The sequence below is a fragment of the Haematobia irritans genome, chromosome 1, assembly GCF_050003625.1.
Source record: "Haematobia irritans isolate KBUSLIRL chromosome 1, ASM5000362v1, whole genome shotgun sequence".
Lineage (NCBI taxonomy): Eukaryota > Metazoa > Arthropoda > Insecta > Diptera > Muscidae > Haematobia > Haematobia irritans.
This window is the reverse complement of record NC_134397.1, coordinates 33,499,071-33,517,601: the sequence shown is the minus strand read 5'-3', so window position 1 is coordinate 33,517,601 and position 18,531 is coordinate 33,499,071. Positions and strand designations below refer to the sequence as shown.

The following is an 18,531-nucleotide window of genomic DNA, read 5'->3' as shown; positions in this document are numbered from 1 at the left end:
CAAATAGATATTATTTTAGAAATTTCGTAGAAACATAGAAACATCGGAGAGAGCAAGAGAAAATAGAGGAAAGAGATAAAGATGGCGATGGAAATAGATAACGAAAACATGTCAAGATATGTAAAACTGCAAGTTTAATTGCAACAAATAAAAGTGTGGGTTAGGCTAGGTGGCAGCCCGATGTATCAGGCTCACTTAGACTATTCAGTCCATTGTGATACCACATTGGTGATCTTCTCTCTGAGTGCTGCCCGATTCCATGTTAAGCTCAATGACAAGGGACCTCCTTTTTATAGCCAAGTCCGAACGGCGTTACACATTGCAGTGAAACCACTTAGAGAAACCCTCAGAAATGACACCAGCATTACTGAGGTGGGTTAATCCACCGCTGAAAAACTTTTTGGTGTTCTATCGAAGCAGGAATCGAACCCACGACCTTGTGTATGCAAAGCGGGCATGCTAACCATTGCACCACGGTGTGGGTTGATGAGTAAATATTCATGAATCATGATTGCTTATCGGCTTACATATTTTGTATATAAATAAATGTGTTTTTTTTTTTTTTGTATACCAACTCACTTATATTTAAGATATTTGGCTGCAAGCAAACAAATGTTTAGAAACTGGAATTAACTATTTGGGGCCTTGAAAACGATATGATTAGGATGAAACATAATATAAGGAGAAAAATTTGCTAAAATAGCAAAACGTCTGCAAAAAAGTAAACTATGTTATGGGGGAAAAAATAACTAGCTCGTGCGAAAATTAAACTAAATGGTATTCCAAATTTTTAGATTAATTAAATTAAAGAAAATTTTCTGACACTTGTGGATTTTTAACTACCATTTATGAAATGCATCCTTCTCTAAAAGCAAAAATGAACTAAAAATAAAGGAAAAATCTTACCAATTAAACCTAACCTAACTTAAATTAGGGAATTTAAAGGTTTTAAGGATATTTTAGGCTGGAACAAAACTTTGCGTTAACATTTTAAAACCTAATTTTACACAATAAAAAAGTAAACTATGTTATGGGAAAAATGAACTATGTCGTGCGAAAAATGGCCAAAAATTATATTGCAAATTTTGAGAATTCATTCTCAATCTTAAAGTAAAGAAACACATTTTTGATTTAAAGAAATTGTCCTTAAATTAACTGAAATTGTGAAACTTTAGATTTAAGATAAAAACGCTTCAAATATAGGCTAAGACTTATTTTGAGGATTTAGCGTCTTTGGTTTAAATTTTTTTTTGGAATTAAAAAAACATTTTTTACTTTGAGGTATCCGTCATAATTTGGATTTTTAAACTGGCATTTATTTGTACGTGAGCACCTTTATAAATAAACCTCGAAAAGAGAATGAAAATTTGATAAATGAGATCTGTATCCTAATTTTAATTTTATTGATCCTAGATTCAAAGCCAGATAGGTCGCTAAAAAATGTATTTATTTTAAAGAAGCCACATCTTTGGCTCGGAATCAATACCAAAATCCTTAAGGGAAGGTCAAAATCTTTGGATCCAAGTAAACTTTTTTTGAGTATAGAAACCACTGTTGGTAGAATTCTACCAAAATTGTAGATTTTTTACTGTTTGGTATGTTAGATTGGTAGAATTCTTGATGTTTTGGTAAATTTTTGCAAATACTTAACAAATTTTCTATAGAAATAAAATTTTGATAAAATTTTCTATACAAATAAATTTTTGAAAAATTTTTACATAGAAATAAAATTTTGTATAGAAATAAAATTTTGAAAAAATTTTCTATAGAAATAAAATTTATTTGGGAAAAGTCCTATAGCCTGCAAGACGGTTGGATGGACAGCTGTTTCGGAATTACCACATTCCTCATCAGCATCCTTTACTTGCAGAAAAACTATCAACCGATTATCTGAATAAATTCGCGTAATTCACTAAACCCAAAGTGAACTACGGGAGGTTCAAGTGTAGTTCACTTTGGGTTTAGTGAATTACCCTCAACAAATTTACAAAATTTTCTATAGAAATAAAATTTTGACAAAATTTTCTATAGAAATAAAATTTTTACAACATTTTCTATAGAAATAAAATTTTGACAAAACTTTCTATAGAAATAAAATTTTGACAAAATTTTCTTTAGGAATGAAATTTTGACAAAATTTTCTGTAGAAATAAAATTTTGAAGAAATTTTCTATAGAAATAAAATTTTGAAGAAATTTTCTATAGAAATAAAATTTTGACAAATATTTCTATAGAAATAAAATTTTGACAACATTTTCTAAAGAAATAAAATTTTGACAAAATTTTCTAAAGAAATAAAATTTTGACAAAACTTTCTACAGAAATAAAATTTTGACAAAATTTTCTACAGAAATAAAATTTTGTTTTGTTACTGTTGGTTATTTTTTTTCATTGTTGTTGTTTTTTGATTTCAGCATAAAAACCATGCATTGACTTAACCAACAGAGGAAAAAAAAAATAAAATAAAATGTTCAATAGAAATAAAATTTTGACAAAATTTTCTATAGAAATAAAATTTTGACAAAATTTTCTACAGAAATAAAATTTTGACAAAATTTTCTACAGAAATAAAATTTTGTTTTGTTACTGTTGGTTATTTTTTTTTTCATTGTTGTTGTTTTTTGATTTCAGCATAAAAACCATGCATTGACTAAACTACAGGTGTAGCTTAACCAACAGAGGAAAAAAAATAAAATAAAATGTTCAATAGAAATAAAATTTTGACAAAATTTTCTATAGAAATAAAATTTTGACAAAAATTTCTATAGAAATAAAATTTTGACAAAATTTTCTATAGAAATAAAATTTTGTTTTGTTACTGTTGGGTATTTTTTTTTTCATTGTTGTTGTTTTTTGATTTCAGCTTAAAAACCATGCATTGACTAAACTACAGGTGTAGCTTAACCAACAGAGGAAAAAAATAAAATAAAATGTTCAATAGAAATAAAATGTTGACAAAATTTTCTATAGAAATAAAATTTTGACAACATTTTTATAGAAATAAAATTTTGACAAAATTTTCTATAGAAATAAAATTTTGATAAAATTTTCTATAGAAATAAAATTTTGACAAAATTTTCTATAAAAATTAAATTTTGACAAAATTTTCTATAGAAATAAAATTTTGACAATATTTTCTATAGAAATAAAATTTTGACAAAATTTTCTATAGAAATAAAATTTTGACAAAATTTTCTATAGAAATAAAATTTTGACAAAATTTTCTATAGAAATAAAATTTTGCTGCTGTTTTTAGCAGACTTTTTTTCTATCAGTGTATATAACTTTTGTTTACTAAAATTAAAATGAAATGGCCTTAGAATTTGTCGACTTTTTTTTGTGTGCAGAAAAAGCATTGTGCAATTTCTTTATAGGAATTTCCACACAATCTAATTTGTGAAAATTTTGAATTTATAAACATTTTGTATTGTTGTACTTTTTTCCTTTTCAAACAATGGTCTACATACTTATGTATATATAAATAAATATGTACATATAAGAAAAATGTTCTCAAAATTGCGTGTCGTATACGTTTTTTGTTTGTTTTTGATTGAGAAAACTTATTCTAAAAATAGGTGCTTTGTATCCGGCAAACCAAAGGGAGTCCCCATTCATATAAAAAATGCTTTTGGATCATATCAATAATTAAAAAATACCCACATTTCAGACTATTAGCGTATGACATGGGTTGAATATTTATAAAAAAAAAATCTTACATGTAAATTCTATAGCGTCCGAGTAGACTTCTCCGATGCGAGAGAGTGATAATAATCTTTCAATAAAACATTGTTGGAGGGAAAATGATTCATTCGATTTAAGTTTAACGTACAGTTCTTATTTTTGTTTTGCGATGCAAGCAATATTTGCATGTATTAGAGATGCTAAGATGAATTTAAATAAACGTGAATACACAAATCTAGAAACTTATAAGTATAAACGAACAATAAGTTATTGTTTTTTTTTTATTTCCTTTTTCACCGGCTTCGGAATAGTGCTAGTAGTACTTTGATAAGACCACCGATAGCGAAATGGTTTCGGAAAAAATTTGATGTTGGGGCAAACAATTCAATAGATTTCGATAACTATATTAAATTCAGTCACTGAGGACCGACCGGCTTTTTCTGTGAATTTGTTATCTATTTGTTTTATTATTTTATGAAAAATGCAGTTACAAATAGCATTGCGGTTTTTTAAGAATACAAACTTAAGTACAAATGGAGTGTTAAAATGTATCTCTTTGTTTGACAAAGACCTTACTTTTTGTTATCACGTAACCAATAATAAATGATTGTAAAGACAGTACAGCGATGTGTTGCTAATTTAAAGACTTTATTTCTTTGGATGGAAATATAGTTTTACTGATTAACTTTTGCTTGATATGACTATTGCCTTGAGTCTATCAAAAAGGAGTTGCAAGCTGTTGCATTTCATAACTTCTCTAAGTGGTTTCACCCTAATGTTAAATGCGGTTCGGACTCGGCTATGAAAAGGAAATCGCTTGTCATTGACGATGGCAAGGCTTCTTAAGCCTTGTTAAAATTGGCTACAAAATTGCATCCTAATCGATATGGCGTCTTTGTAAAATAAAAGAAGGAAGATTATTAAATACCACTTTATATTCTTGATCGATTTTTGTAGAAGTATCTATACTTTTGAACCGATATGAACCAACTTTCGCATCGTGATTCAATGCGACCGGACAAAGTGTGTTCCTCCATGAGGTTCCAGAAGTAAAATCTTGGGAGTCGGTTTATATTGGTCCATAAAAAATTATTGATCCAAAATTATGGATCAACTTTTTGCATGATTATTTACAAGCATATACTGACATCACGAACCAGATGAAATTTGCTCCTTCCACAGGATCCTGAAGTCAACTCTGGGGATCGGTTTATATAGGGGGCTGTATATATTTATTTGGATCAATTTGACCAAATTTTGTATGGTAGTTAGAGGACATATCATGTACCATGATATGCCCTCTAACCTCATGTCGAATCGGATGAAATTTGCTTCTTCCAGAGAATCCGGAGGTCTCTAAATAATTATGGGCCGATTTTGTTAGAGGGCATATAAGTATCAGGTCCAAAATATCAGCCGTAGGTTAGGTTAGGTGGCAGCCTGATGTATCAGGCTCACTTAGACTATTCAGTCCATTGTGATACCACTTTGGTGAACTTCTCTCTTATCACTGAGTGCTGCCCGATTCCATGTTATGCTCAATGACAAGGGACCTCCTTTTTATAGCCGAGTCCGAACGGCATTCCACATTGCAGTGAAACAACTTAGAGAAGCTTTTAAAACCCTCAGAAATGTCACCAGCATTACTGAGGTGGGATAATCCACCGCTGAAAAACTTTTTTGGTGTTCGGTCGAAGCAAAAATCGAACCCAAATGATTTTATAGATGAACTGACAGATGGATGGTCTTCGCCAGATCTACTCAGAAAATAAAAAAGTCTATCCGATTTCAATAGACACTTTTGTCAAAATTGTATGTCTATAAAAAAAAATTATCAAAATGTTATTTCTATAGAAAATTTTCCATTCGTTTTGTTTTGTTATTGTTGGTTTTGTTCAATGCTTAATAGAAAATTTTGTCAAAATTTTATTTCTATAGAAAATTATGTCAAAATTTTATTTTTGTAGGAAATTTTGTCAAAATTTTATTTCTATAGGAAACATTTTGTGAAAATTTTATTTCTATAGAAAACATTTTGTAAAAATTTTATTTCTATAGAAAACATTTTGTCAAAATTTTATTTCTATAGAAAACGTTTTTTCAAAATTTTTTCTATAGGAAACATTTTGTCAAAATTTTATTTCTATAGAAAACATTTTGTCAAAATTTTATTTCTATAGGAAACATTTTGTGAAAATTTTATTTCTATAGAAAACATTGTGTCAAAATTTTATTTCTATAGAAAACATTTTGTCAAAATTTTATTTCTATAGAAAACATTTTGTCAACATTTTATTTCTATAGAAAATTTTGCCAACATTTTATTTATATAGAAAATCTTGTCAAAACCTTTATTTCTAACTTTGTTAAAATTTTCATTGTAATTGTATTACCGCCAAGATTGATATACTTTGGGTGGTTTATTTCGTGTCAGACACAGAGAGGGCAATATCCTTGGATCATTTCAATTAAATACGATTATACAATTGTATTTTTATTTCATCCGATATCTATAAAAACAAATATTCATGGTTCCTAATCCAAAAGCAATGTAAATGAACAAATGGACATATCTAAATCGAATTATCTCTGGGATCTTAGTTAGGCTTGCCAGATGGCCGGTATTCGCGTGGATTGTCCCGGAATTTCGTCTCCAGGAAGTGTCCCGAACCTTTCATAAAATTTGCCAAAAATTCCGGAATTGGTGTGTATAGGTCTATGATTCTCTATAGCCCCCATATAGCCCGATCACCCGATTTTACTTCTTGAGCGTCTAGAAACCGCAGTTTTTATCCAATTTGCTCGAAATGTAAAATCTATAGTTTTTTGGGGACCATAAATAGGTATTCCGAATAAATTGTGTATCGGTACAGATATTGATATATCCCCCATATAAAACCGCCCTCCGATTTGGGTCTAGATTCTGTAGGTTTTTCAGAACCACAGTTAGGTGTGCTGAATCTTGTGTATCGGTGCATGTTTTTGGCATAGCATCCATATAGATTGAATTCCCGATTTAACTCCTTGGGCTTATATAAACCGTAGTTTTTATCGGATTTGCCTGAAATTGTAACGGATTTAGTTTTTATTGACACAGCTAGATCGACATAGAATTTCACCACGACCCAGAATATATATACTTTATAGGGTCTTCGACCAATAATTCGATGTGTTACAAACGCAATGACATAGTTAATATACCCCCCATCCTATGGTGGTGGGTATAATTCAACACAAACAAATCTCTTTCTGTCTAAAACAGCAACAACACAAAACGTTAATAGAGGGGGTACAGGGGTGATGTGTATCGAATAATGCAATTCCTGGAATTCTATATAGACAGTGCAATAAAATCACTTGTTGCGCGCCAGCTGCTATAGGTGTTATTACCTATATATTCATAAAAAATGGCGAATGATCGGAATCTTACCCATTTCTTGGCGAGTTATGGTATGTCGCCATCTGTGGACCTGGCCGAAAGCACCTTCCCCAAGTGCTTCGACCATCTCCCAATCAGAATATGAACGAAATTGTTGCATTATTATTATTTTTTTATTATTTTGTTTTGCTTTTTATGTTTTCTTTTACACTATTTTTGTTTGTGATTTTTATATAGGTCTCTAAATTTAAACTAACATTCCCACACAAAGTACGAAAATCGCGACCAGCTTTCCGAAGTGATATATTCAAAAATTCATACGAAATTTCGTTTTTCCGCAAATCGATCTGAATTCCAAGATTTTCTTCGACGTTTTAACAAAACAACAGAGAGGATTCTTTCTTGGAGGCCAATCGCCAATGTCAGCTGATTTATAGTCATCAATTATTGCCAAACGTATTGTATATGTTTCACGTATAGATAGGGATGTCAATGTAGGAATCTCCTTAGTAGTAGGATTGGGATAAATCCCGTTCCAAAATCCAGGGATTTTCGGGAGGGGATTAATCACGAATCCTAGGATTTTTCGGGAACTAATTGCAATCGGTTATTTTTGTGTTTTTTTTTGGAATTATTAATTAATAAATTGGAGTCTTCATTCAGTGCAAATGGCCCCTTGATTTCAAACCCGACAAATTGATTTAATAAACATATATGATACACCTTCAGTGCAAATGGCCCCTTGATTTCATTCCCGACAAATTGAGTTAATAAACATATATGATACACTTTGAGTAGGAATTTATTGAACATGAGGTTTACTATAAAAAGCACAATTTCATAAAAAAAAGTAAACGATAAGGTCCTTCTTCGAACAATGGAATTCGTGCCATATAAAATAAAAGACAATGATAAAGGATCCGTCGACAACATGAAAAGATCGTGTTTATCTGATAAAAATTTGGATGCATTAATATTTTTAATAGCCCCCATATAAACCGATTCGCAGATTTGGCTTCCAGGGCCTCTTGAAGGATTTTCACCGCTCCCTAACAACCATGCAAAAATTGGCCCAATTCGGTCCTTAAAAAATATATGCAGACCCGATATAAACCAATTCCTACCCAATAAACACAGGATGAGCGCAACAACTTTTCAGTTTGAGGGTAAATATAATTTTCAACATAAATTCAACTTGACTTGAAATAGCTCATCCTCAATACATTCTCAAATTGTTTGCGAATTACTTCCAATTTGCCAAAATGTTGACGAAATCTTTGAAAAGGTGTTGAAGATAATATGAGAAAACTTTGACAAAACACTACCCAAAAATGCAACGAAAAAACCATGTGGTTTTCAATACTTATTTGTGCAACGAAGTTCGTGGTCAATTGCAAGAAATAAAAAATGGAAAATTTTAGACAAATAACCAAATAGTTTATAAAAATAGGTAAGTGAAAATAATAAATGAAATAAAACTTTAAGGAGGTCACTAAATGTATATCTCTTTGCAGAAAACTAAAATTATGGATTCTACATTTTTGAAAACATTAAAACGCTGACTGATGAATAAATGGTGGACAATTAACTGGAACTGATTCAAATAGTTTATAATAATTGGTACGTCAATATGAAACATTAAATCAACACTTTAGAGAAGTCACTAAATTTAAATCTCTTTGCAGAAAACTAAAATCTTTGGATGCTACATTCTTGCAAACATTAAGAAGCTGACCAATGAAAAATGAGTGGCTTATCGACAAGAAAAAGTTTCCAGTTTCCAAGTGCAACCAATTAAAATTGTTAAAAACAATAAATTGTTGAAATCAACAACTTCTGGATGAAAATGTGCATCACATCGTCAGTTTAATTCATATGCTATTATCAGTTTAAAATGGATATTTTGTGAATTCCTTCTGCTGGAAATCAATTCTAACACGCGGTCCAGTACGTTCCTAATTTCAAATTGCCCGCATGCTAATAAATTTTAATGCTGTTTTGATATGTTTAATAAGATTATTATTTATCAATTGGTATTGTAGTGTATTATGTAGTGTAGTGTATTATTATATATTTTATTTTGATGAAAATAAATAAATTATACAAAATTCATAGAATTTTGGCTTTGAATTTCAATTTGAAGTGGGGATATCATTCATACAAATTTAGGTTGAAAAGTATTTGCAACGATGTTAATTTTGAATTTGACTCGCATCGAAAATTGTTTGACAAATTATTGAGTAGCGATGCATTTCAATTTGAGGATAACACTTGAGATATTATTGCTAATGTGTTGAATTTCACTGTTGAGGGTAATGTCTGTTTTTTGTTGAGAACGCGATTTTCTCAACAATTTCTCAACTTGAATATTACCCTAATCCTTTGAAAAAATATTTGAAAAATTGTTGAAATTTAGCATTTTTCAAACGTTTGTGTTCATTGGGTAGCTTTAAACTCCGAATTTGATGTCATCATATGCCCTTTAAAAGTCCTATCAATCCATAATTATCCCTGCCAGCATTTCAAAGTTCCATTTCATCTTCATCGCTACCACAGACTCATAAATGTCACTACAGCAATCACCAACTGTAATGGAGGAAGCATATCAAAAAGTACAAAATGTACATGAAAGTATTTTGCCATCACTATTGTTAGAAGAGCCATTTTATATTTTGTGAAACGCCAAGTGCAACTAGCTTATTATAAATTATTTAAATAAAAACGAATATAAATTACTGAAAACATAGTTATTACGCTTAAAATTGTGAAAGGTATATGGTGAACAATTTTCGACTTTCCAAATGGAATAAAGTGATTGTTTTTTTCAGACACGCTGCCTCCTTCGAGAATAAACAAACGGCTGATAGACGCTGCAACATGTAACTTGCTACGTGTAAAACAAGAAAGTTATGTTAAATGTGATGAGAGATAATTTAAATGTGATGAGATAAAAGTAAGAATTTATAAATGTTTAATCAAATTAATAAATTCTTCTTTTACAACTACCTTAAAATGCACTTTTTCTGATAGTTTGAAGGGGCTCTTATTGGCGTTGTTCTAAATTGATCTAAAAAGGCACCTAATAATTGATTTAATGAGAAACTTTTTCGTAGTAACTTGGCATTGTACAACTTCCCAATAGTGACGGCGCTTTTCCCATGAGTTTTTGATGTCGTATACGATTGTTTTCGATTCTCAGTAGTGTCGTCAAAATCAAACAAAAATTGGCAGGGTTGTTAAATTCATTGTTGGCAGTCTAAGATGTATTTATTGTTGTTTAATTCAAATATTTTTCTTATGTTGTATGAAGTCAATAAATGTATAATTTCTCGTGCAGTGTGTGTAATCTCGTAATCAAATTTTATCCCTGTTAGTTTTTGCTAATTTTTTATTATGTATTATTTATTGTAATTATTATTTTACCAACAAAAATTCCATCACTGGCCATATTTTATACCTTTTTTATATCACGCCGTTATTTCCCAACAAACACAACGATGAACATTTTTCGTAGGTAACGCCATATCAATTTGATAGTGAATCCCATCCTCAACATTAGTTCAAATGGCCTTGCATATTGCTTGCCTTCAACAAATGTTCCAATGGGTTTGAAGCATTAAAATTAAATTTAGTTTGAAAAGTTGTTGCTACTATGTTGAGAAATTGTTGCTAACGTGTTGAATTCTACTGTTGAGGGTAATGTCTGTTTTTTGTTGAGAACGCGATTTTCTCAACAATTTCTCAAATTGAATTTTAAGGTAATTCTTTGAAAAAATGTTTGAAAGCGTGTTGAATATAAGCATTTCTCCAATACTTGTGTTTATTGGGGATACTGAGAACCAGTGATGCCAACTTCCGAAGGGCAAAACGTACCAAAAATATATTATAAATTCTAACATACCAGTTCCCGCCACAAAAACTATTCCTACTCTACAACCAGCTAAAATTACTACTACTACTAAAACAAGTAAGGAAAGTCTAAAGTCGGGCGGGGCCGACTATATTATACCCTGCACCACTTTGTAGGTCTAAATTTTCGATACCCTATCACATCCGTCAAATGTGTTGGGGGCTATATAAAGGGTGATTTGTTAAGAGCTTGATAACTTTTTAAAAAAAAAAAAACGCATAAAATTTGCAAAATCTCATCGGTTCTTTATTTGAAACGTTAGATTGGTCCATGACATTTACTTTTTGAAGATAATTTCATTTAAATGTTGACCGCGGCTGCGTCTTAGGTGGTCCATTCGGAAAGTCCAATTTTGGGCAACTTTTTCGAGCATTTCGGCCGGAATAGCCCGAATTTCTTCGGAAATGTTGTCTTCCAAAGCTGGAATAGTTGCTGGCTTATTTCTGTAGACTTTAGACTTGACGTAGCCCCACAAAAAATAGTCTAAAGGCGTCAAATCGCATGATCTTGGTGGCCAACTTACCGGTCCATTTCTTGAGATGAATTGTTCTCCGAAGTTTTCCCTCAAAATGGCCATAGAATCGCGAGCTGTGTGGCATGTAGCGCCATCTTGTTGAAACCACATGTCAACCAAGTTCAGTTCTTCCATTTTTGGCAACAAAAAGTTTGTTAGCATCGAACGATAGCGATCGCCATTCACCGTAACGTTGCGTCCAACAGCATCTTTGAAAAAATACGGTCCAATGATTCCACCAGCGTACAAACCACACCAAACAGTGCATTTTTCGGGATGCATGGGCAGTTCTTGAACGGCTTCTGGTTGCTCTTCACTCCAAATGCGGCAATTTTGCTTATTTACGTAGCCATTCAACCAGAAATGAGCCTCATCGCTGAACAAAATTTGTCGATAAAAAAGCGGATTTTCTGCCAACTTTTCTAGGGCCCATTCACTGAAAATTCGACGTTGTGGCAGATCGTAAGTCTATTCATGATGAAATGTCAAAGCATACTGAGCATCTTTCTCTTTGACACCATGTCTGAAATCCCACGTGATCTGTCAAATACTAATGCATGAAAATCCTAACCTCAAAAGAATCACCCTTTATAAAGGTTTGTCCCAAATACATACATTTAAATATCACTCGATTTGGACAGAATTTGATAGACTTCTACAAAATCTATAGACTCAAAATTTAAGTCGGCTAATGCACTAGGGTGGAACACAATGTTAGTAAAAATATATGGGAAACATTTAAATCTGAAGCAATTTTAAGGAAACTTCGCAAAACCTTATTTATGATATATATGTATTAGAAGTTTAGGAAAATTAGAGTCATTTTTACAACTTTTCGACTAAGCAGTGGCAATTTTACAGGGAAAATGTTGGTATTTTGACCATTTTTGTCGAAATCAGAAAAACATATATATATAGGAGCAATATCTAAATTTGAACCGATTTCAATCAAATTCAATCAAATTCAATTTGCACACTTGACTATACGACTAAGTGTTAAGTTTGTACAAAATTTCAAGCAAATCGGTATAAAACTCTGGCGCTGGGTCCATATTAGTGCATATCGGGCGAAAGATATATATGGGAGTTATATCGACTCAGGGACCCACCCTGAACATTATTGCCAAAGACACCATGTGTCTATCTCGTCTCCTTCTGGGAGTTACAAACATATGCACTAACTTATAATACCCTGTTCCACAGTGTGGCGCAGGGTATAAAAACTACTACTACTATTAAAAAACTTCCAAAAATGTATCTTATATTTCAAAATATGTTTTTCGGAGGAGAAAACAAATGTTTCGACATTAAATTTGGAAATATTAATATTTGCAGGGAGTCTATTTCTTATTTCAGTTATGAGTGCTTTTGTGAATTTAATATTAACGTTTTTAATGCCATCTTTTTCGAGTTCAGAAATTCTACTCGTCGCTAAACTTTATAAAAAAATACCATAAATAACTATATTGATTAAAAGGATCAATACCACCTTCATAAAAATCAAATTCTACGGCAATATCGTTGAGTTTATGAAGCTTTTGATGGTCGAATCAGAATTTTTGTATGGATGATGTCGTCAATTAAACTCAATACTAGGGCTGTTTTCTTTTAGCACTGGATATGCTAAGCCGTTAAGGACTAACAGCTTGTTTCTGTATGTCGATCGAGCTCTATCGATCGACTGGAATGCATAGAAACAGCTGATTTCTGGTTATAAATTCAGCTGTTTGTGTCAATTTCAGTCGATCGATTGAGCTCGTTCGACATACAGAAACAGGCTGTAAAAGAAAACAGAGTACTCGTTTATGCAGGACAACTCAAAAAATATGCAACACTGTCATCAGCTGTTTAAAAACAATCACAGAAAAGAAGTGAAATCTTGCATTAGTATAGTATAGTATATTTTTTATTTGAGACTTATTCATTTCGATTACATTGTTGATGTGGACTTATCGATAAGTTATAGTAAACTTAGAACTATATTTGTCTTGTTCTAATACACGGTTTTTAATGTAATACAGCAACTTGCTTCATAGTAAATATATCGATTGTGCGTATATTGCACATTGGATGAATGAAAATAAGGCTTGCTCTAGACCTTTACTGTTGCTTGCAGAGCATGAATGTCTGCGTTTATAATAAATAATCTACAACTACAAAACACTTAAAACGAGATAACAATTTGTGTGTTAGCTACGAACGCTAATACAGTAACATTTATAGAAAAGGTAAGTAATTATACATTAATATCACAGATTAAATCGAATATGCATAAGCATAATGTAGGTACGTTTGTGTTAAAGGTAAGTAAGTGAATTTTGGCGATTCATGTTTTTGTTTTTGTTTTTTTTTTATAGATCTAATGATCTAAATAAAATATATATGAGCATGTTTCTTTCTATGACTAGTTTATAGTAAAAAGAAATTAACATAATTATTAACTATCCTCTATGCGTTCCAGGTGTTGTTTGCTGGAAAAACTGCGGCAAAGTGTGATTGGCTGATTCATTGTCCAGGTTTTCATTGATGATGGCAACGGATGATAGATATTTAGAATCAGACCAGTTAGAGTATTCTTCAATGTTATAAATTGTGCTCAACAGTTCATTTTCGTGAGTAGCAAGCCTCTCAATAAATGTTCGCTGGAGGTTGAATGCGTATCTGCATAGAGGTTGAATTCCAGATATTTCATAAATATGGGAATTCGAGAATTTTTTTTCGCGGCTTTGATAATGCTTGTTGACACATTTTCTCAAGACTTTCCGTTCGAGGATCTCCAATTCATTAGCCACTGTCGGGGAGATAGTGAACCAGATTGGAAATCCGTATATCAAGATTGGTCTTATGGCTACTTTATAAAGTAGGAGTTTTGTTTTTTGAGGTAAGTATTTGTTTCCCAGAATGTAGGAGAATGATCCTAGTACACGCTTTGTCTTTTTCAGTGTTGCTCGTGCATGTGTGTTAAACTTTAGCAAGTTGTCGAATGTGACTCCCAGATATTTTATTTCGGTCTCGAAGGGAATTTCGATGCCATTTAGCGTGAGTTTGAGTGTTTTGCTTTCCGGGACTACAAACCTGGGACATTTACCAGATGCATTTCTTATGCATATCGCTTCAGATTTTGATGCATTAATTGTTATACCCCATTTTTCGTAGTATTCATTGATGAGTTTGAGATGGTCAAATGCTTTATCCAATGCATCCGCCGGAGAGGAGCTGTGGGCATAAATCAAACAATCATCAGCATAAAGAATCGCCTGTGATTCAGCATGAGTGTGCGGAAAATCATTCAGGAAGATGTTGAAAAGATATGGAGCCAGTACGCTTCCTTGAGGTACCCCGCTGTTTGCCTCGCCTAGACTGGAGGATGTACCTTGAATATTTACAAAGAATTTCCGGTTCGTGAAATAGCTGGTAAGAATTTTCACAATGAATGGATCAGTATCCAGTCCAGCAAGTTTATACAAAATTCCCATGTGACATACTGTGTCGAACGCTTTCTGAATGTCAAGTGCAATGGCAACAGTACATTTTTTGCTATTGAGGTTTGAAATGATATCATTATGGAATTTTAAAAGTGCATGCTGGGTGGAATGGTTTTTTCTGAAGCCAAATTGGAAATTTGATATTGGATCAATTATGTAATCATTTGTAATTTTCTCTTTTAGTACATGTTCAAAAAGTTTTCCAATATTAGATAAGAGAGAGATTGGCCGGAAGTCTGCTGGTTCAGCGCTATCTGATTTTTTCTTGATCGGCAATATTTTTGCAATTTTCCACACTGAGGGAAAATATCCATTATTTATACAGTGATTAAATATAAATGTAAGTATTTTTAATGTCGTACTGGGAAATTTTTTAATAATAAAGTTTGAGATTTCATCAATACCAGTCGACTTTTTATTATTTATGCGTTGTATTATATTCCCGATCTGCTCCATATTTGTAAAATGTAAGCTATCAGAATTTTGAGATGCATTTAGGTTATTATCAAATGAGTACATATGCGGAGTTGTAGCCCTGAGATAAGCAGGTACTTTTGTGTAAAAATCCGAGATTGGATTAGGGGGGGTTGTGCTCCGGAAGACAGTAGTGTAATATTGCTGGAAGTGATTTGCTATTTCATTGTGATTTGTGGAAATATTGTCATTGATATTGATATGACTGCAAAATGGGGATTTTATTTTCCCCGTTATTTGGTAAATTTCCTTGAAGGCGGACGGACCAGGTTTGATGTTTTGTAGTTTTTGGTTAAATTTTTCAGCTTGCTCAATGTTAACTGATTCCTTAATTATTATTTTTAATAGCTGGATTTGTTTCGAGAGAATGGTATACTCACTACTCAATCTGTTTCCGGTACGGTGAAATATGTTTTTCAGTTGTTTTTGCCAGTTATGTTTAATTTTGAAAAGTTTTTTCGTTCTTTCCGACAGCGGGAATTTATTATTGGTGATTTGAATTTGTTGAGAGTGTGAATTATGTATTCTTTTGTAACTTTCATTGAATTCTTCAATTAAGTTATCGATTTCAGTATTGTTCAGATTGTTGTTGTGTTGAGGCATTAATTGAATAGAGGAAAGATCCATATCTCTGCGAAAATTGTTCCAGTTTGTGTTTTTATAAGAGGTGATGGTAATTGGAGCTCTCAATAAAAGACCAGAATGTTCAAATGATAGGGTAAGTTTAAGTGGAAAATGATCTGAGAATGATGATAAAGTTGAAATTGAATAATTTGTTCCATTTCCACTGATCAGATGAGAACTAACTAAAAAATGATCAAGATAGGATGGACCATTCGGGTATGATGGCGAAGAATCACATAACCTGGCGACATCCAATGTATGATTTTCCAGCCAATTGAACAGAATTTTACCATTTGAATTCTCGACTACATCGCCCCAAGCCGGATTTCTTGAATTAAGATCACCGCCAAGTATAAATGCATCAAAGTTCTGACAAAGATTCAGTAATTTTTCCAAGTCAGATTCTAACGACTGAACTGGGTGGTTGCAAGGAATATACACAGACCCAAGCAAATATCTTTTCCTTATATTATTACAGGACGATTCAACTTTTATGAAGGAGGCTTTGAAACCAACATCATTTAAATAAACTCTCTCATAATGAAATGTATTTTTTACAACAACAGCAACACCTAATGGTGAGTTATCGTATACTAAATTATATCCATTTATTTGTGGTCTTCTATTTCTTTTCAGATGGCATTCCTGGATGAAGCCAATGTCAATATTGTTGTGCAGTAGGGTATTCTTAAGGTCAATCTGTCTACTGGTATCAACCAGAGATCTTATATTAAAAGTTAAAAAATGTATGGATCTATGGTCCATATTTAGTTTTAATTTTGTTAAGAATACGAATAAATTCAGTTTTGGCTTCCGCTTTATTCATTTTTGAGTATTCAGACATGAATATGTTTACCTCCTGCTCAATTGTTAGTTCTTCTGGTTCAAGGAAAAGTGAACTCAGTCTCATAAATTGCTCTATAATAGAGGGTTTTTGTGTTGTCTGACTCTGCACAGGATGTGACTTGAAAAGACTTGCAAAACTTTGCTCGGGAATGATATTTGATACACCAATTGCTTTTTGTACATTGCTTCTTGCAATGGAACGTTCTTCTATTGCTTTGGCAATCCTTTGTTTTCTGGCTGCTGCATATTTTTTGTAAGTGGGGCAGCCTCGCCAGTTTGCGGGGTGTCCCGACTCTTTGCAATTATTGCAAAATGGTTCTTTATTATCTTCTCTCTTTCGTTGACATTCACCAGGGTTATGATCTTGATCACATTTCACGCATCTGTACCCCGAATTGCAATTTTTTGAGGTGTGACCCCATCTCTGACATCGGCGACACTGTATGTCTTCCCCTTTTTTTTTTGGTTTCTCCCATTCAATTATTTGACTTTGTAGTGCGTTTATTTTAGAAACGTCACTCAATGTTTTACCTGGAAATAGTGATACAAGAAAAAGTCCGGTATCAATATTATTCTTTATGGAATTTGGGGTAGTGAATTTGACTACGCTTGCCACAGTGTCGGGAACAATAGTATTCAGTTCAGATACAATTTCTCCAGTGTCAGTATCTGGAGTGAGGCCTCTAATTATTAGAGATGTTTGTTTCAGTTCTTTCGGTGTGAAAGAATATGAATGTATGTTTTTCTCCCTTAGGATTGCCATCATTGATGCATGAACAGTCACATCTGAAAAGTAAAGCTTGCTTTTATTTTTGTTGATATTTTTAATTTTGAAAGAAAATGTCGGTATTGTGTTACGAAGAGTGTCAACAAGAGTTTTTATGTTAACATTATAAATGATAATGGGTGGACACCATTTTGGTTTTTGTATTTTTGTGTTGTTGTTAATGTTGTTTTTGGTGGGGGCTTGTGCACTTGTACTGGGACTTCCAATATTGACATCTGCTAACACTCCTAGAATGCCAAACCTGTTCTGGTCAGTGGGTTTGTAGTTTTTTAATTTTTCTGACAGGTCGGGAATTACGATATCTGGCGATGTTATTGCTTTTTCAAGCCTTTGTCTTTTGCGATCATTCGATTGTAAACTGATTTGATCGTTGTTATTGTTACCGGCAATGATAGCCTGTTGATGATGATTTGTTGGTGGTATTTCTACCTCAGCTACATCAAACTCCATGTCTTGTGGGATACGGCCAGGCATATTCTTTGCAATATTTGCAGTAGAATTGCCTGGGTCAGCAATATTATCAAATATTTATAAATAAAATAAAAAAATATTTTCCGCGATAAAGTTATACGTCTGCTTGTTCTCAGTCAAAATCTGAAAATCCCGAAATCTTGCATTTTTAATGTATGAAATGCACCAATTAGTAATAAATATTTAATGCTGCGATTATTTATGACACTGTATCACTTTGAATTTCATGTTTTTCAACAAAATAGTCACAATAAATTGCTATTGTGAATCGAAGAAGCGTCACTTTATCCAAATACAATCTGGCAACATCGGCGCGACTTGCACTGATGAGATGTTCTGGATAGAATACCAGTGCAACGA

At 32.4% G+C, this 18,531-nt stretch overlaps 1 protein-coding gene and 1 long non-coding RNA gene across 3 annotated transcripts in view; one reads left to right on the top strand and one right to left on the bottom strand.

Moving 5' to 3' along the window:
- Nucleotides 1-7,469, bottom strand: part of LOC142220544 (inhibitor of nuclear factor kappa-B kinase subunit beta-like) — a 41,183-nt gene extending 33,714 nt beyond the window's left edge. The window contains exon 1 of the mRNA XM_075289731.1: nucleotides 7,112-7,469. Within this exon, the coding sequence (XP_075145846.1) occupies nucleotides 7,112-7,220 (109 nt within the window). The 5' untranslated portion in view covers nucleotides 7,221-7,469. The remainder of the gene's footprint in view (nucleotides 1-7,111) is intronic.
- A 5,923-nt stretch (nucleotides 7,470-13,392) lies between these two features.
- LOC142220550 (uncharacterized) lies at nucleotides 13,393-15,372 on the top strand. Of its 2 annotated transcripts, XR_012717888.1 has the most exons (5): nucleotides 13,395-13,712; nucleotides 13,946-14,365; nucleotides 14,427-14,523; nucleotides 14,641-14,898; nucleotides 15,153-15,372. It is a non-coding gene; the product is annotated as an uncharacterized LOC142220550 (long non-coding RNA). The 2 variants fall into 2 exon arrangements; XR_012717887.1 differs by having other exon boundaries at nucleotides 13,393-13,712; nucleotides 14,427-14,898.
- The last annotated feature ends 3,159 nt before the right edge of the window (nucleotides 15,373-18,531 follow it).